This window comes from Festucalex cinctus, chromosome 12 (assembly GCF_051991245.1).
Source record: "Festucalex cinctus isolate MCC-2025b chromosome 12, RoL_Fcin_1.0, whole genome shotgun sequence".
Lineage (NCBI taxonomy): Eukaryota > Metazoa > Chordata > Actinopteri > Syngnathiformes > Syngnathidae > Festucalex > Festucalex cinctus.
This window is the reverse complement of record NC_135422.1, coordinates 189,558-207,415: the sequence shown is the minus strand read 5'-3', so window position 1 is coordinate 207,415 and position 17,858 is coordinate 189,558. Positions and strand designations below refer to the sequence as shown.

At 40.9% G+C, this 17,858-nt stretch overlaps 2 protein-coding genes across 4 annotated transcripts in view; one reads left to right on the top strand and one right to left on the bottom strand.

Moving 5' to 3' along the window:
- Positions 1 to 17,240, top strand: part of LOC144031746 (protein YIPF5-like) — a 74,819-nt gene extending 57,579 nt beyond the window's left edge. For both annotated transcript variants that reach the window (XR_013287602.1, XR_013287601.1), the window contains exon 6: positions 17,229 to 17,240. The gene's annotated coding sequence lies outside the window, so the exon portion shown is untranslated. The remainder of the gene's footprint in view (positions 1 to 17,228) is intronic.
- On the bottom strand, positions 1,571 to 10,464 carry osr1 (odd-skipped related transcription factor 1). 2 transcript variants are annotated; one of them, XM_077539022.1, is made up of 3 exons: positions 10,246 to 10,464; positions 4,153 to 4,827; positions 1,571 to 2,174 (listed from the first exon to the last, which is right to left on the bottom strand). In XM_077539022.1, exons 2-3 carry the CDS (start codon positions 4,797 to 4,799, stop codon positions 2,042 to 2,044), a joined length of 780 nt encoding a protein of 259 aa, XP_077395148.1. In that variant the 5' UTR covers positions 4,800 to 4,827; positions 10,246 to 10,464; the 3' UTR covers positions 1,571 to 2,041. The 2 variants fall into 2 exon arrangements, with proteins under 2 accessions (XP_077395148.1, XP_077395149.1); XM_077539023.1 differs by lacking the exon at positions 10,246 to 10,464 and adding an exon at positions 5,014 to 5,307.
- Positions 17,241 to 17,858: the final 618 nt, after the last annotated feature.

The window sequence follows — 17,858 nt, the reverse complement described above, 5'->3', positions numbered from 1 at the left end:
CCTTTTTACTTCCAAATTCACATTTACGTTTGCATCTAATCGGTAGCAAGTATTGACAGGAACTAGAAGTACTTTCATGGGAAATGTAGTCCTAATGTCCGTCAACCAAATTAGCATTAAAGTCTCATTTCTGTTCACAAAATCTGCCTTGAAAATGAATTTAGAATGTTGATTCGGACTTGAAATCACTACAGGATCAAAGCTTGAGGTCAACCCTAGTTCCAGTTCAAATTTGACAACAATCCTACAAAAAAATGAGCATTTGACACATCAGGAAAGGTAGAGGCGAATGAACATTTGACCTGTGCACGCATTATGGTGAGTTGTGTGGGGAAAAAAAGGCTTCTATTCAACATACACGAATGATCTTGGGCTCGAATGAAAGCTTAGACTTGTGGCGATCTTATCCTACATCCAGAAACCCAAGTATTACTGAAAAAGAGTCATAAACACGGTTTGAATGATGTGCATAGAATAAATAAGGGGATAGAAAGAGAAATAAAAGGAAGATGTGATGGTAGAGAGAAAATGTTCTTTTCAAAAGTAAGAATTTTTCCTGCTAACAGTATATTTTTTCTCAGTGAAGCCTCAAAGCAAAAGACAAATGGCAGCCATGCCTCACCATGGCGCTCGCACTCCCACCCCACCCCCACAAGTTCGCTCACATCAAAGATGTCGTGTTTCAGTTTGGGTTGGGTTTGGTTTTATTTTGGTGAGACTGTTGGTTGTCTGGTGTTCTTGTGTGTTTTTCCCCAGTCCCGTTATCGTTAACCTTGTCCGCCTGCATGTGTGTGTCGCTGATTGGTTCCCCGCCTGCTGTGTCTCCCAGGTGTGTCCTGTTAGTGTCTCATTAGTGTTTGTTTCACGCGGGGCTGGGAGCATTGTTGTTGTATACTGCATCTTGTCTTGTGTGCTGCTGTGTTACTGTTAGTCAGGTCATTCCACGTTTGGTCAAGTTAGTTCATTCTGGTCAAGTTTTCTCCACGTCTGTTCAAGTTCTCCGTGTCTGGTCAGATTCTCCACGCCAACTCCAAGTGTCTGCACATCAATTCAAGTCTTCACGTCGCGCCACATCAGTCCACGTGCAGTCTGGTCAGTAAAGTTCTTCTCATTCCTGCCATTCCGCTTCATGCCTGGTTTCTCTGCCCTTGGGTCCAGCCACACCCCCTTCAGGACAAAAGAATCAAAGATTCCTCGAAAAAACGCAGTCATTACGTAAACGAGAGAAATGTAAGAACATGTAAAGAAATGCCTTGATGAGAAAATTCACAAGAAATGTCAAACATAAAGCTAACTTCTTCATGAATTTCAGTTATTGCGGGTACTTTTTGGAACCTCATCCCAGCGGAAAACGAGGGAACGCTGTATACAGTCCAGCAGATGTTTGATTTGAAACTTGCTTGTCAGTGTTCACCATAATTTTGAGCAGTACAAGAAACGTGTCAGACTGGGCCGTTGCTATGTGCACGGATGGCTTGAATGTTGTTTCATGAAGCTCAGACTCAACCAGTTAGAGTAAAACATTTTATTGAAAAATGATTAAAATAAGATCCAGTGATATATAGAAAATAATCAATCATCAGATTAAAGTGCAAAAAATACATTTCTGATATAATGCATCCGTACAAAAATAACATTGGAACGTTACATTGAAATGGAGGAAAACGTACTAGGATGGCTTTAATCCTCCTCACTTGCAAAATATTTGTAGGAAGTTGTCTTTGGACTACAAGTTTCTGCCGTGCAGTATTTAGCAGCCATTTTGTTTCCTTTTCATTGTATTGCTAGTTCACATTCCACATATTCACTGGGGTCTCTGTCAAGACAACTCAAAGACCCATTCACGTACTTCATCGCAAAGGCTTATCTCTTTATCTTGTAAGGAATTGCTGGTGAAAATGTTCATCCTTGAGCAGCGTTCCCACAAAAGTGGAAGAAATCGGAGGTTCTCCTACTGAGTTCTTTGGTTTGGTTATTGATTGTTATTGTATTTGCTTGTACTAAACAATATATCTCCGGTGTTCCCTTCAAGCAAATGGAATCATTTCATCTTGGTTGGCTTCACATCCTTGACTTGCATGTGTAATGTTTTGTGGACAGCCAGAGTCCTGGACTGACAGAAGCCTTTCCCACACTCCTGACACTTGAAGGGCTTTTCTTTGGAATGAATGTACCTGTCGAATAGAACGCAACATTGCGGTGTTAGCAAAAAAAAAACAAACAAAAAAACAGCTGTAGTAGTCATTTCAATATCATCCTATATAGCCAAACGTATCATATTAAATACATGATATTTTTAGCCCTCTATTTCACGAGTATAGCATTCCCCCCCCCCCTTTAAAACCCTGACATATATGATTTGACACGTGTTGCACGGATAATCCATTAGAGGGCAGTATTACCCAGCTGATGGCTTTTCCTGTGACCTTGCAAGATTGAAGATCCAATTGAGAAAGGAGAGACACCTATACTTATTAATAGTGGGGAATGTTCTTACTGATTTGGGGAAATACTAATATGTTTGATATGTCTGTTATTCAATTTTTGACAGTTATAAATGAACAAATTTAAAGCATTGTGACCGGATGTATCAAATATGACACAAATAAACAGTCATATGTGGAAGTTTTTTTTGTTTGTTCAAAAGGACTAATAAATACTATTTTTACAAAGAATCAGAATGTTCTCTCATATTTCATGGTTCAGGCTTTAAACTGTGATTGATCAATAGTATTATTATTATTATTATTATTATTATCCATTCATTTTCTTAGCCACTTACTCCTCACAAGAGTCCCGGGGGTGCTGGAGCCTATCCAAGTTGGCTTCGGGCAGTAGGCAGGGTACCTCCTGAACTGGTTGCCAGCCAATTGCAGGTGATTATTATTATTTATGTTTAACTAGCAAATGCTTTAGTCTTACTCACTTGAGTAGTTTTTGTGTTTTCCTTTTTTAAGTAGGCCCAAATGACTTTCAAGAATAATTTCCTAAATGCTTTATCGAAGCCTTACCATGTCTACTGTTCAAGCAACCAGGACCACACAAACCTGTGATGGTCTTCATCATTTTGAGTCTACCGTAATCTTTAACGTTGAGTGAGGACCGATATTTAGATGATTAGCACCAGAGCCTGTGATTAGCTAAAGGCGGCCCCAACTTTATGCATTTCATTATTTAGTTGATAATGGCATTTGTTTGCCTCATTGAAACTAAGTTGAAAATGGTTTTGAAGTATGGGAACATACTTTTTGGCTGCTAATAGGACAACGATCAGATTGAGCCGCAACAGGCACGCACGCACGCACGCACGCCCTCTTTCCCACGCTGATAGTGTATCCATTTCTTACTACCCAGCAGGTATTTTTTCGACTGACGCGGAGTGCAAATGACAGAGAAGTAAATAAGCGTTTTTAAATGTCTCTTTCTGACCAGATATGTGTCGTATGATTTTTTATTTTTTTTGTGTGTGAATGCATTGCACACCACTGCAACTGAGGCCATTAAATTACTAATGCATGTTTCCCCTGAAAAAAAAAAAAGTGTACTTTTTTAATATTTCAACATGATTCAAAGATGCATACAATGCATTTTCTCAACTTTAGCAACAATGTTAAGTATCAAGTAAACAAAAGTGTCTGGATATACTCTTCGTGTTTTAGGATGGCTGCTTTTGTGTTCAATAACCTCACATGCCACAAGCTCTCCCCACAAAATACTTTTCATTCAAGTCTAAGCCCAATAACTTGCTCTTACATGTCAAATTATTTCTGATATCAAAATGACAACAAGGATTTAAGACTGTAAATCATTCATCAAGAAAATGGCAGGTTAAGAATTTAACATTCCCTAGAAATGATTTGTCAAGATCTTCATCAATATCCAACAGGCAATATATATATATATATATATATATATATATATATATATATATATATATATATATATATATATTGCTATTTGTCCATTTGAATCAAGTTAAGATCTCTTGAAATCTATATTTTCTTCTGCTTAAGGCTGCTTCTGCCGTTCCTCATCGCTGTGCCCAAACATGTCCTGCTGAGACAAACTGTTGAGGATTCTTCTAATTGCCAAGCTTCAAACGAGGAACACGTTTAGCTCAATGAGAGTTTGACAAAAACCGGTTGTTCTCACCTGTGGTCTCGGAGGTGGTCCTGCCTTCTGAAGGCTTTGTGGCAGATATCGCAGGTGTACGGCCTCTCATCTGTGTGCGTCCTCTCATGGATTAACAGATTGTAGGATTTTGTAAAATGCCGGCCGCAGAATTTGCAGACAAACTCTTTTTTGGTCTTTGAGGGCAAGCGGCCTCGACTGGACTTGCGCTCCGGGTAGGAGAGCTTGCTCACATCCAGGAGGCACGCGAGGCCGCTTGACTCGGAGGCGGCGGCGGCGGCGGCCCCTGACATGCTGAGGTCTTCCGCCTTCAGATGATCCTCTTGGGTGGCCGCTGCGGCCAGGTTGGCAAAGTCAAAGCGAGGCTTGTTCTTGGAGCTCTGCGGCCGACCTGTCGAGTCCTGCTTGGGCTGCAGGTAATGAGGGAAGATGGGGATGGAGGCCATGGAAGAGAACTGGACAGGCAGTTTGGAGAGAGCGCAGCGAGGCAGGGCCACAGGCAGGTAGCCCGGCGTCCATTGGTGAAGCTGAATGGCGTGCAGGGCGCTGAAGCTGTAGATGCTGTGGAAGTGATCCGTTGGCAGCTGAAGGCCCTGGAGAAGGGAATAATTCGCCAGCTGGAGTGATGGGTGCAGAGGGACGGGAGCTGCAAGAGTCTTGCTGCCCATGGCTGAGGCAAGAAATCCAACAAGACGTCTGGAATAGACAGAACACGTTTGCGGATTAGGTCGTGTTCTTTTGATTCCTGTCAAGGGGAGTCATTCCTTTCTGATGCCATCAAAACGCCCAAACAAACATGATTCATTCATTCATTCATGATTCTTCATTTCTCGATGCTACAATTAATTTCCAGTCAATACGGAAATCAGGAATTAGCCTTACATTTCCAATACATGAGGGCTTCTCTATTACGCTAGGGCGCGGCTGTCCAAACTTTTTCCTTTGAGGGCCGCACGCAGTATAATCGAAGGACGCGAGGGCCGTTTTGAAATTGGCTGACTTTATTCAACACCCTCAAACTAAGAAGTCTACGTATTAATAATGTACTATAGTTTAGCTAGGGGCGGCACGGTGGATGACTGGTTAGCACGTCCGCCTCCCAGTACTGAGGACTCCGGCCTTCCCGGGTGGAGTTTGCATGTTCTATGCCCGCGTGGGTCTTCTCCGGGTACTCCGGTCTCCTCCCACATTCCAAAGACATGCATGGCATGTTAATTGTCCCGTCGGTGTGCTTGTGAGTGTGGATGGTTGTTGGTCTGTGTGCCCTGCGATTGGCTGGCGAGTGTACCCCGCCTACCGCCCAAAGCCAGCTGGGATAGGCTCCAGCACCCCCGCGACCCTTGAGAGGAGCAAGCGGTTCAGAAAATGGATGTAGTTTAGCTCGTTATTTTTAAACAGGACAGTTTGGAACTTTTCTTGATTTTGGGGTGGCCCACAAGAATAGATCCGCCCCATCTCTGAATCAAATCTCCACATTCAGAAGAGTCGCTAATAAAATGACAAATTTTAAATCACTTGAGGATCTTAGTTAATCATTAATGTGATGTGTTCATAAATTACACCTTGACACAGACAGCGGAACATGAAGGAAAACAGTTTTGCTTCTGGAACTGAAATCGCTGACTTCATGAATGAAATTACAAAAAGAAATATTTCTGTTTTAGATTGAAATGGTTTCTTTGCAGATCTAGAAAAACCGGCTGTGTCAAAAGTAAATTGTTTGTATATGCTGAGGGCCGCTAAAAAAATCGATGGCGGGCCGCAAATGGCCCCCGGGCCGTAGTTGGGACAACAAACAGTGCTGCAGATTGTAGCCCAATTATTGAGCGAAATCATGAACATGATCAGTGTCTTGACATAGTTTCACTGCTTGTGTTGAAAATAGTGTTGGCTCCCTTTTCGCGGGTGTTTTCTTCCACAGCCACCCGCGATAGGCCAATTTCGGCCAAGTAGCGGTCGTGTGGTTGAGGAATGAGACGCGCATTGTGTACAAGTAACTGGGCTCACCACTGATGGGACACTGACTTTCGAAGAAGAATTAAAACAGGTAAAATATCAACTTCAAAAAATCAAATGAATTGTCATCATACGCGTTACCTTTCTTAATTCGATAAAGCCTGAATCATGAAATATTGAGAGAAAATTCTGTTCATTCGTAAATTTGTTTAAAACAACTTTTGACTTTCCACCGTATTTGTACATGTGCGTTGCCGTTGTGGGAAACCGCGCTGGTTAAAACACTTTGCTAATGTGAGCTCTTTGAAAAGTGCACAAGAAATGGACCTGCAGCAACGCGCCGTGACAAATGAGCGTGTAAGTGTGAGGTAAACGTGTTAAAGAAGGCGAGCGAATAACAATTGGCAACATGAAGACACACAGACCAACGTGTCGGACAGAAATTGCGAAGCGCGTACATGCGTTTCCTGTTGCCAGAAACGTGCCTGGAGCTGTTGAAGGTGCTGTAAGAGAATGGCAACGTTCACAAGGAGTCTGCGAGCTGTTCAATCAGGTTTGACAAGCAGGAATAACAAGACAACAATGTGTCTTTGTTCCAGTCAACCGATGATTGACAGCGAGCAGAGCAGCTCCCTGCTGCATTTGAACAGCCCTGCACAACTGCGGCAATTCAAAGTAAGCTTCAGTCTATTGATCAACATCCAAACGTCTTCCCTTTTCCAAAATGATCATCAAACATGTCAACATCCGTACTTTGTAAAGTGTTGCTGAGAACGACTACAGGACATATTCTGCTTGCAATATGTTTGCAAGATGTTTGGAGTTGAGTTTAGTAAATGAACGCCATTTTCTATGGACCTAACGAGGGAAGGTGACAGGGCAAATGTTTTCAATGAAAGGAAAACCGCTTCATAAAAAAAGTCGGCAGCATTATGTGCACAACTATATCAACCCCAGCTATTGGTGGGATTACATCGTGGTGTAATCAAAACAATAACCAACGTGAATCGAACAGATTCATGATAATATCATGTTAGAAGTGCTGCCAAGTAAAAATAAAGTACTACATGGCAGAGTACCGACTAATACCTAACCTTATTTCAAGATATCGCTACTCACGATGACGACCGATACCGGTATCTGCTGCCCTCTTGTGGCTGTTTTATGACAGAACTACAAATTGGTGGAATAGAATATATATATATATATGTTTGTTTGTTTTTTAGGGGAGGGTTATTTATCAAAGTACCAGTGGTATCAGTACTTGGTATCTGTATTAACCTTGACTACTCACTAGTACTGGTAGCAGTCTGGGGGGGAAAAAAAGTACATTGGTGTGACAGAGGTTTTGTTGTATATTAATTAAATTAATAGTGGGTTTTGAAAGTGAACACTGAATTTTGAAAATTCTACACACAATCCCTTTAAGAACATACATATCCTGCCACCGATGCGCAACCTAAAATCTAATCCAGTGCTCGGCATATATGAGTACACCCCCTTCAAAAAATGGAAAGATTTTAATCTTAATGAACATAAGAACAATTTCCAAAATGTTGTCAAAGTGTTTTCTGTAGAATATGCACTTAACTCACAACATGAAAGTAAGGTTGATCATAGAATGCAAAATCCTTGGGTAAAAAATAGTTGCGAAAAATGAATGCATCCCACAACAGCAACGATTCCATCCAGTGTTTTCGATGACCTCCATGACTTTTATGGGTAGCAACTTGTCTGCTAGGCCTGAAATGAACAAGTTGTCAGTCTCTTTCGTGTGGTGGACATAATTGTGCAAAATGTTCTTTCATGAATGTGTTCGGAAAACTAGCTTTTTTGTGTATACTAATGAACACATCTTGTTTACTATCAATGGCCCACTTTTGTGGGAGTATTTTGTAGTATAGTATCACGTGGAAAAATCTTGATTCTAACCGTGTTCTACAAACCTGTTGGGGTGTACTCATTTATGCTGAGCACTCTATATACCAATATGAAAATCCCCATTGCCAAAACCATAACCATGTTAACATAGACTTAATAATATCGTATTAATGTGAATGCACCACTGAAGCACAATATTTTTAGCTGTAAATCGGGAACGATATCGCTGACAGTATACAGCACGTTCGCGCTTTCATAACATGCATATTTGAATGTGAACAGCTCCGTGCCAGGAAACAAAGCAAAAGGACGCATGTGAAAGGCTTGAGCCGGCGGTCAGGCCGCTCATCCCCAAAGTGGATGAAGTGGTCGTAATGAGGAGCAGCGAAGCTCAAAGGGCCCCCCGCGGTCTGCTCCTTTCTGATCGCAACGCAGAAGTAATCGACTTTTACTCAGGAGGTCACTGGAGGACAGAAGGTGCTCTGCTGCCGAGGCGCTCCTCACCTTTAACCCTTTCATGTCTGCATATCAGGGGCCTCCACATCCAAAGCGCCACGCGGATCCTCCGCTTAAGTGGCCACTGTGAGATTCGGCACCTCACAGGGACTCTGTGGGCCGAGCCAGATGCTGCTTCTCACCTCCACCTAAATCTGATCAGACTGACACTACAACCCCCGTGGAAGAAGCACTACACACGCACGCACGCACACCTGCACCCTCTGTACAGTATGCAATATGTTTGTACTCTTCCTACCTTAGTTATGTAGTTATTAGATATTGTTACAATTATTATTATTGTTATTATTATTTATTAGTTATTACTACTTTGTTACTACAATGTACTATTGTGCTTATATTGATTACAACTAAATAAACAATGCACAAAAAATACTTTGGAAGTATATTTAATTGATGTCTAATTTGACAAAATTAGAGTTGAATATCTTGTAGCTTTGACTTCATTACTTTGAAAATATGCACACACTATTTTTTTGTTGTTGTTGTCTCCCCTCAGACTTTTAGAGATTATGCAATAGAATTGTTTAGGAACCATTACTTGACAGATTTGACTGTTTTCATACTTTCAATGAGGAGTTTGAATCTACAAGCAAGCATGTCAAGTATAACACAATGTCTGTCAAATTGATCACATACAAGTTGGATTCATCTGCCTTTCCTTATGTGAAACGTTTTGCCAGAAAATAGATGAACTTTTGTCATCTATTTTTTGGCAACTGTTTGGTGATGAGCATATAGGTAACGCATGAAATAATCCAATCTTAACATACTTCAGATTTCTATAGCTGAGTGATTCCAAACTAGGGTGTCGTGAAAGATCAGCAGGTGTACCGCGGGAAATTGACTCATTCATCTGGGGAAAAATATATATATATATATATATTTATTATAAGTACAGAAATCTTGGTTCATTATTTGTGGCTGGCATTAATAACAGGCAAAATAATGATGCCCTGCCATTAAATTGCACAATAAACGTGTTGCCTTTCAGAGTCAGTCATGGCTTCCTGCAATTATATCAGCTTTGTGTTCAATTGAGCAGGCTCAGATTTCACACTCACTAAGTCAATTTGTGATAACACTGAAACATCATTATAGTATTCATACTTTTTGAGACTTTTTTTTTTTGTAGAGGGAGGGGTGAGATATTGATCTTTTTCTCATTGGGTGCCTTGGCTTAATAAGGGCTGGGAAAAACTGTTCTCAGTAGTTGAGATGAATTGTAAATGTAATAAGCATTCTCTCCTAATGAACAACATGAGCAGCCTCAAGTGCAGAATGACTTGATTGGATTATCTTTCATCAAACTGTCAGCATCATCAATTAGTGAAAGTTGAGGCAGGGGTGCATCTTGCTGAGAGTAAGCGTCACCTTTGAAGTTAATCTTCCTCCACCTTTTCTCGAGGAATGTTTATTCAGACTGAGCTAATTGCACCGGTTCTACTCGTTAAAGTTGGCTCAAAGCGAGATGCTGTCAGGAGGCAAATGAGCCCATTTTGAGTCCACTTTGTTTAGCAACTGTAAACATTTTCTAAAAGCAGGAGTCCAGTTATATACATGATGAATACAAGTCAGAATGCTTGAAAAAATCCACCGCAAAATTCCATCACATGCTGTGTCGTAAATAGTTGCATTGCAGGCTCCATGAGTAGGAGCATGATAATAATGACTGCAATTTGTGGCTGTCAAATGACTTGGGCTACTGTTGCTCCGATCTCTACTTCAAACACACACACACAAACACACGAGGGGACTTACCGTACAAAAAAAACTTGGGCGCTCAAGATCCCCCCCCACCTTCACCGCGGAGGTGTTTGCGTTAATGCAAGCCTGCGGATGAGCGGTGGCGCAAGGTGACATCAATGAGAAGTCGGCATGTTCGTTCCTCTCAGTTCTCTGTCTGAGCGGACAAGGCACGAAGGCACGGCGGTGTGCTTCTCTCCTTCACTGAGGTGCGCTCTCACTCGGCCGCGTCTCTTTATCGCGCGCAGTCGAGCTCCGGCTGGCGCGTCACTCGGCCAAACCCACAACAACACGAGACGTGCTGATGCGGAAAGATGACACACGCCAGAGCGCCGCTGTTTTGTGAGGGACTCGACGGGAGCCCAACTGGCCGGCAAGGCCCAAGCCCAACCAAAGCAAGACATATCGGACAATTCTGGACTCTTTGAAGTTTATTCAACATGTAAACAGAACATATAAACATAAACAAATGGCAAGTACAAATTGAGAGAAAGAAAAAGAAAACAAACAAACATTAGAAATGGTTTACATGTCCAAAGAAGAGGTTAAAAACGTATCTAATCCTACCCCTTATTCTTTACATCTTATTTCAACAGTAAGTTAACACATCACAATAAAAGAAAACGTACAATTATACTCATGTGGAGAACCCCACTTCAGCACACGTACAATTGCCAATAGCGCATGTGCATGAATTTCCGAGGCGAACATCATCGTACTCGCACATGCGACCATCATCACCCTCACAATAGAACATTTCATTTCGTTTCGTTTCTGCAATTGTACCGGTTCACGTCTGAGCCAAATAATACTCTTGAACTTTATTTTGGAACATTTTATTTCAACTCATGATTGACTTGCATCTTTTCAGGGTTAGGGTTAAGAGAAATGATCATACATATATATATACTTGATGTGACATTGTTGTTTGCTGGTATGCACTGCTATGAGATTTTTGTCAAATATGTGCCTTGACTCAAGAGTTGGGAAACACTGGACTCTGCTCTGTTGGATTACATCGGTGCACAGTGCCCTCTACTGGTGTTCCTCTGGCACTGATCTATAGGAAAATGACAGTCCTGTACTCTGTTTCCCCCCCAGTATTTCTTTATTTCTTTCTTTGAACATTTTTTTTTTCAGCTCAAACTGGCAACTGTCAATCGTGCTGGACTGAAAACAATCATGCGTTCAATTGAGTGCAATAAGTTAATGAGTATTTCAAATATTGCAGTATTCCAGTTAAGCGCTCTCAAATGATGACTGATGGGTTGAAGTAAGCAGTGAGGCAGTCTTGGTTTATGCAAGACCCCAGGAGTACCATATTTCTGCTGAATGCAATCCAGAGAAAGAACACATCCCTGCTTGAACCTTAACCTGATTCAAGATGTGCATCCACCCACCAAGCCAGTTTCAAATGGTCTCACACGGAACCCGATGAAATCTTTGCAACAAAAAAAGCAATACAAGTCAGGAAGGTCTCCTGATGCTTTATTTTCACAACCAATATAATCATGGTTATTCATATCGCAGGAAATTATGAATGTCACGATATTTTACAAATGTAATGCATACGTTAAAAAAATATGCATACCTGGTATATCCGTGCATTGATGAAGCACCTGCTCTTCGTTGTACTCTTCAGGACACCGAATTTTTTTTTCTTTTTTTTTTTAAACCCCAAATCCAGTGACATTGGAATATTGTGTAAATTGTCAATAAAAACAGAATACAATTATTTACAAATCCTTTTGAACTTCTAATCAACGGAATACATTCGAAAGCATTAGCACATATTCTTCATTTTTCCTTTTGAGTTTGATGCCTGCAACGCATTTCTGACACGCTGGGCAAACGTACCGTTTGACTGGCAGCCTTGAGGACTTGCTCAAAAAACACGTGTTTGGCAAATGCCACAGGCAAACAGGTTAAAGGGAACCAGCTGAGTGTCATGATTGGGTATAAATGAAGCTCACCATTTTGTGACCAACTGCACGAGCAAGCGCTCCAATGAAGAGTTGAGGGGCCATGTTTGCAACGTACATTTATTTGCAAGGTACGATCCATAATATCATCAAAAGTAAGATTCAAAGGATCCGGAGCGCAAAATACAACAAGACGGACAATGGACCGCTTCAACAACGAGTGTCCTCACTTCCCCAAACACTTCTTGAGGGTTTTTCACAGCAAAGGCCATGGAACATTTTTGGAATATGTTCTAGGCTTCAAATTTAAAACAAGTGAATATTTTCAAAAACAGAAATAAAGTTTCTCAGTTTGAACATGACAGTCAATATTTTATTTTTGTACAGTATTTGACTAAAAAAAAAAAAGATTTGCAAATCGTTTGTTTGTTTTTTATTCACATTTTATACATCATCCCAACTTCATTGGAATTGTTGATTGCAGTGAGGATTTAACCATGTGAACAAATGGATTTGTATAGATTCAACATTATTATATGATCCAAAAGAGCATACACATTTGAAATGTGTCTCTCCTGCGGATACATATTTACAATATGCAGGCGCTTTTTGGCCTTGGTTCGACTTTCTCGTGCTCCGCCATAACATCTGTTACAGAGCGTAAATGTTTCTAGGGGCCAGGTCTTGTAAATGTTATATTTTGACGTGAGAAAAACTGTTGGGAAACGAAAGCTACAACATGTGCTTTGTATTTTCAACTTCAGAAGAAAATAAATGCAGGCATGTAATGCTTCTATTTCTGGTGGGAAAAGAGAAACATGCAAATATTTTCCCCTGCCCAGCTGAGGTTGTGAGGAATGTCTGTCACACCTTTTTACTACTGTTCTGTGGAATGGAGGCTGTTGGCAAGCAACAGATTATACAGCATATCACTCAGCATAATGTCTCAGCACATGGCTCACATTCAGCGTCAGAGGAAATAAATGCTTCCATGTGTGTTCCACGATAAAGGCCAAAACATGTCCAATGCACCCACATGGGTGCATTTTGTTCACTTGTTGGCCTCGTGGGCAAAATACGTTTTGTTTTCCTTCGGCTGCTTGGTAGAGATTTCAGTTTTCGGATGGTGGAATGACTGCTGGTCTTGTTATGTTGGATTTGGCCTTTGAGGTGTATTTGATTTGATAGGTGACTTGAGCTAGGCCATTGACCAGTCGAGTCACACATTGTCACATGGCCTAGAGACACTACATTGCCGTCCAACGCGACAACCAACATTTTTTTCACTCTCACCTGGTTTCTTTCAGTAATAGTTTTATCTGCATTGTGTATTATTGATTGCTGTTGTAACCAGTGAATTACATGGCAATGGGCTCATTTAACTTCTTCTTCTTCTAAAGTGGTTCAGTCCACTAAGGCCGTTTCTATTGACTATCGTGACTGCGTGGTCACTGACCGATGGTGACATCATAAACACAGAGATTAAATTCACTTTTATTGATGTTGTGGAATGTGTTCCAACAGTGTTGGGTAAGCTATTTTCAATATACATATTTCATATTACTAATAATTACTTCAAATTAAAAGTAATGTTTCTTTCTAATATTAGCATTTGTACAGAGTTACTTATTAAGTCATTTTTTTCTTTTAATCGCTGATGAATTGATGTAATGAGGCTTTCGACATTTTATAAGGGAAATGCGAAGAGCTTGTAAATGATCAAATGGATCGCTTTCTCCTCATTTTTGGAGTCCCGGTAGTGGAACTTGTTATATGACTTCATTACTGCCTACATTTGACATATTACTGTAACACATTACGTTTGCAATGTTGTTACCACGCAACACTGGATGAGGATGCTCAACTACCTGATGATAACGCGGCCCTGTGATTGGCTGATGGCCAGTACAAGGTTGTATACGCCACCTTTGGCCCAATGTCAGCTGGTATATGCACCAGCTCACTCACAAAAACAAGCAGTCAAGAAAACGAATGGCTGAAGGATAAGCCAAACTTTGCTGTTATTTGTGCCAATGATCAAGATGCAAGAATCACTGTCAGTACATAGACTGCGATTATCTTCCCTTTAACATAGCGCACAGTACATTTTGTAGAGTCATTTTTACTCTTTAAAAAAAAAAAAAAAAGACTATATTCCATTACTTAAGGTTTGAGGAACGATCACAGGACATTCAGGCCAAGTGTAAAGTTTACTGTTTCGACTGGGACTGAATATATATACTTTTTTTTTTTTTTTTTAAGTAAAATTTACTCCACAAAATGTACTGTGCAGTGATGGTATGTTTTTTTTTTTTGTTTGTTTGTTTGTTTTTTTACTAGTGGCTTGTCAATGATGAAAGTTGAAAAAAATCAGTCTATATGTGAAGCCAATCAGCTATTTATAGCTCCCTGTGGCAGTCCATGAAAAAGTCTTTTGAACCGAGCACAGCGTTTTGATGTTTTGACTGTGTCTTATGGGCCCCTCATACATGTTAAATTTGCAGTCACTGACTCACAGCAGCGTCAATCATTTGTCCATTTACAATTGAATGACTTTGCGTTGTGCACGTGTACTGTCACATTTTGTTTCTGAGACGAGCGAACCTCCTCAACTGGGCTCAAGCTCCCGTGCGCTGTAGGGTGGACGCCAGGTGTCTGAGCAAGGACTTGAGTGCAATGCACCATTTCCTACGTTATTGTAATCAATGGGCTAATCATTGACGTGGGCAAAGAGATTTGTTCCTCCATTGAACAACGCTAATCATTGACAGCAGCTCAATTTTGTACAATCAAGCAAATTGTCTGAAATTGAGGCAGATGGTATCGGCTCACATGGCAGAGGCCACTTTTTCACAGAAAGAATGGAAATAATTTTGCAGTGCAGGATGGCCGATCAGAGCTCCACCATGCAGTGGCACATGGTAACAGTACTTCATTTGTCACATGATGTTTGGTGGAGGGGCGCACAATGTTGGAGTAGCCTATACTGCACTTGAAATACAACCTTTCTGCAAGTACGGTATTATCCTAACCTGGCTCTCTCTTCTCGTGGCATTTGTGAGTTGACAAACGCCGGAGAATACATCTTGTACCGCTCCCGCAGATAACGGCCGTTCCTGAACCACTGCTGGTTGGGACCAATCACAGAACGACATTGTGTTTGGGGGCGGAATATATGCAACTGTGACCAAACCAGGAAGCCAGCGCCGACGCAGGGGCTAACAAACAAACTTAAGATGGACGAATGGGCGCTACAATTCGTTCTTTTACTCAACGTTTCATTGTTGAATGTTGAACTTCGAAGATGACATTTTCACCCGTGGCCGTGATTGGTTCAAACAAACGTGTAGAATGTCGCATCGTCCAATCAGCTGGAACTATTGTACAGAATGTACAGAATGCGATCTGAAAGAATCACTGTACCGCATTTTTACATGTTTATGGTTGTTAAAAATGTGAAACTGTAACCTCGAAAAATGGCCACGGAGCCATCCAATATCCACGGGACTCTGATTCAGCTCAGTTAACTGCAAATGATTTTTTTTTTAATGATTATTTTAATTGTAACACTTGAGCCAAAGAAAATTCTCCTCTTCTCAACATTGGGAATGCCTCCAGTGATGTGAAAAATGGTGCAATTAAGGTGTAACCTCACACCAGAGCCTTGTTTCATTGATCAACTGTTTTCAGAAAAAAATCTCACTCGTGTTCACAAAATATGCTTCCGGGCCGCCATGCGTAACGCTCACTTTAGTGTTCCATTGTTCACAAAAGATCAATTCAAACCAAGCCATTTTTGAGGACACCAGTGTCCAAGCTACGGCCTGGGGGCCATTTGCAGCTCGCCATCCATTTTTCAGCGGCCCGCGGCATATACAACATGCCATGCCATTTGATACACTACTAATAATAAATTGGTTTATATATTGTGGACTTTTTCTACATAAGTATATCTCCAAATAAATTAGCGCATTTTATGACTCAAATAATGACAATGTGGTGAATAAAAATAATTCCGTTTTTAAAAGCAAAAAATGTTTTGTTTTTTTTTCACCGTTGTTCTGAATGTGAAGATTTGTTTCCGCTTCGGTTTGTGCCGTGTGAGCTGCGTCCAAAATACTTCAAATTGCTTCCGACTTTGTGCCCCTCGGGTGCGCGTTCGCAACCCTGACCGGGAACAAACTGATGTGCAAAATCACGTCCTGCCTCTTCCATGGCATATCGGGTTAGGGGTCACGCTGCAATAGCGCTCCATCTGCTGGTTAAAGCTGCTATTGCACATGCAGTCCAAATCCAGGAAAACAGCCGGAAAAAAAAGTAACACTTTACTATACGTGGTCGTTTAAAAAAAAAAAAAAGAAAAACGCCTTAGCTACATGATTTTTATTTTTTAAGATCTTGTATGATATTCATCGATCCAGTGAACTGCTTAGAAAAGGTTTAATATTGAGCAAAATGTATTTGTTTGTGAGCAAGACATTGAAAGTACAGAAGATGTGTTTGCACAAAAACATTGTGGGACGATCTGCGGGACTGTTGGAAAATATTTGGAATGGGACAACATTCTGTTTGTTTGTTTGTTTGTTTGTTTGTTTGTTTGTTTGTTTGTTTGTTTGTTTGTTTGTTTGTTTGTTTGTTTGTTTGTTTTTGCAGACGATGATGAAAGTAAGATTGCATGTAATGAATACTGTATGATCGATATTTTGGTGGTTTCTTCCTGTTGTGGGATGTGCGGATAATTGCGATGAACACGTCCTCAACGTTCGCACATTGTACTAGCACGATGATTGGCGGTGGGCGTGGTCTGTCTTGCTTAATTAGTAAGTGGGCTCACCTGTGTTGGGGAGGGTGTGTCTATCAGGCATTGATCACCTGGTGGGGTGCGGCTGCATGGGGAAGAATTTTTTTGTTGAGCGTGCAAACGCGATCTTGGAATCCAGTTGAAGTCCAACAATCAACTTTGAATACGTGCAGCCGTCAAGTGTGACCAAAGAGAAGCAACGTCACTTCGTGCTGCATGTGGAAGGAACGAGGTGCACTGCCGTCTTCGAAAGGTACCTTGCTTGGCAAACCGAGTGCCTGCCTGCCTTCTCGCTATGTTGTGGCTTAGAAAAGAAGCGAGGAAACTTGGTCAAAACAAACAAACGGCGCGAGTCAGCAGTGTTTCCCTCCCCAAAACAAACTAGATGGCGCAATACATATCGTATCCCCATGAAATCTTGTGTGAAATACATACCGAGCTATTATGAACCTAACGAAAGACACTGCTGCAAGTCAATCATTCAATATCCAAAGAAAAATCAATCAGTGTCAGCTCAAATTGAATTCTTGGCTACAACCAAGATGGAACCATATCCAACTAAAATGGAATCTTTAGCAAGGTGCATTTATCCAGCATATTCGCGATGACAAATCAATACAAGCAATTAACCAAATCGTTTTCATTTGTGGAAAAACAGAGTCCACCATATGGGGGAAAAAAAGGATAAAGAAGGTGGAATTACAGCAATTGATTTTGAATGTTGAAGTATTCTACTAAAAATCAAATGGGTAATATCTTTCCTGATAGAAAATAATAGCAGAAAATAATAGCATCTGGTTTTCTCTCCAAAGGTGTTTTAAAAAAAAAAAAAAAAAATACATGGGAGGTGATGAATTTGTGCTTCGGTGTGATTTTTTTTTATTTTTATTTAACGTTGATAAACT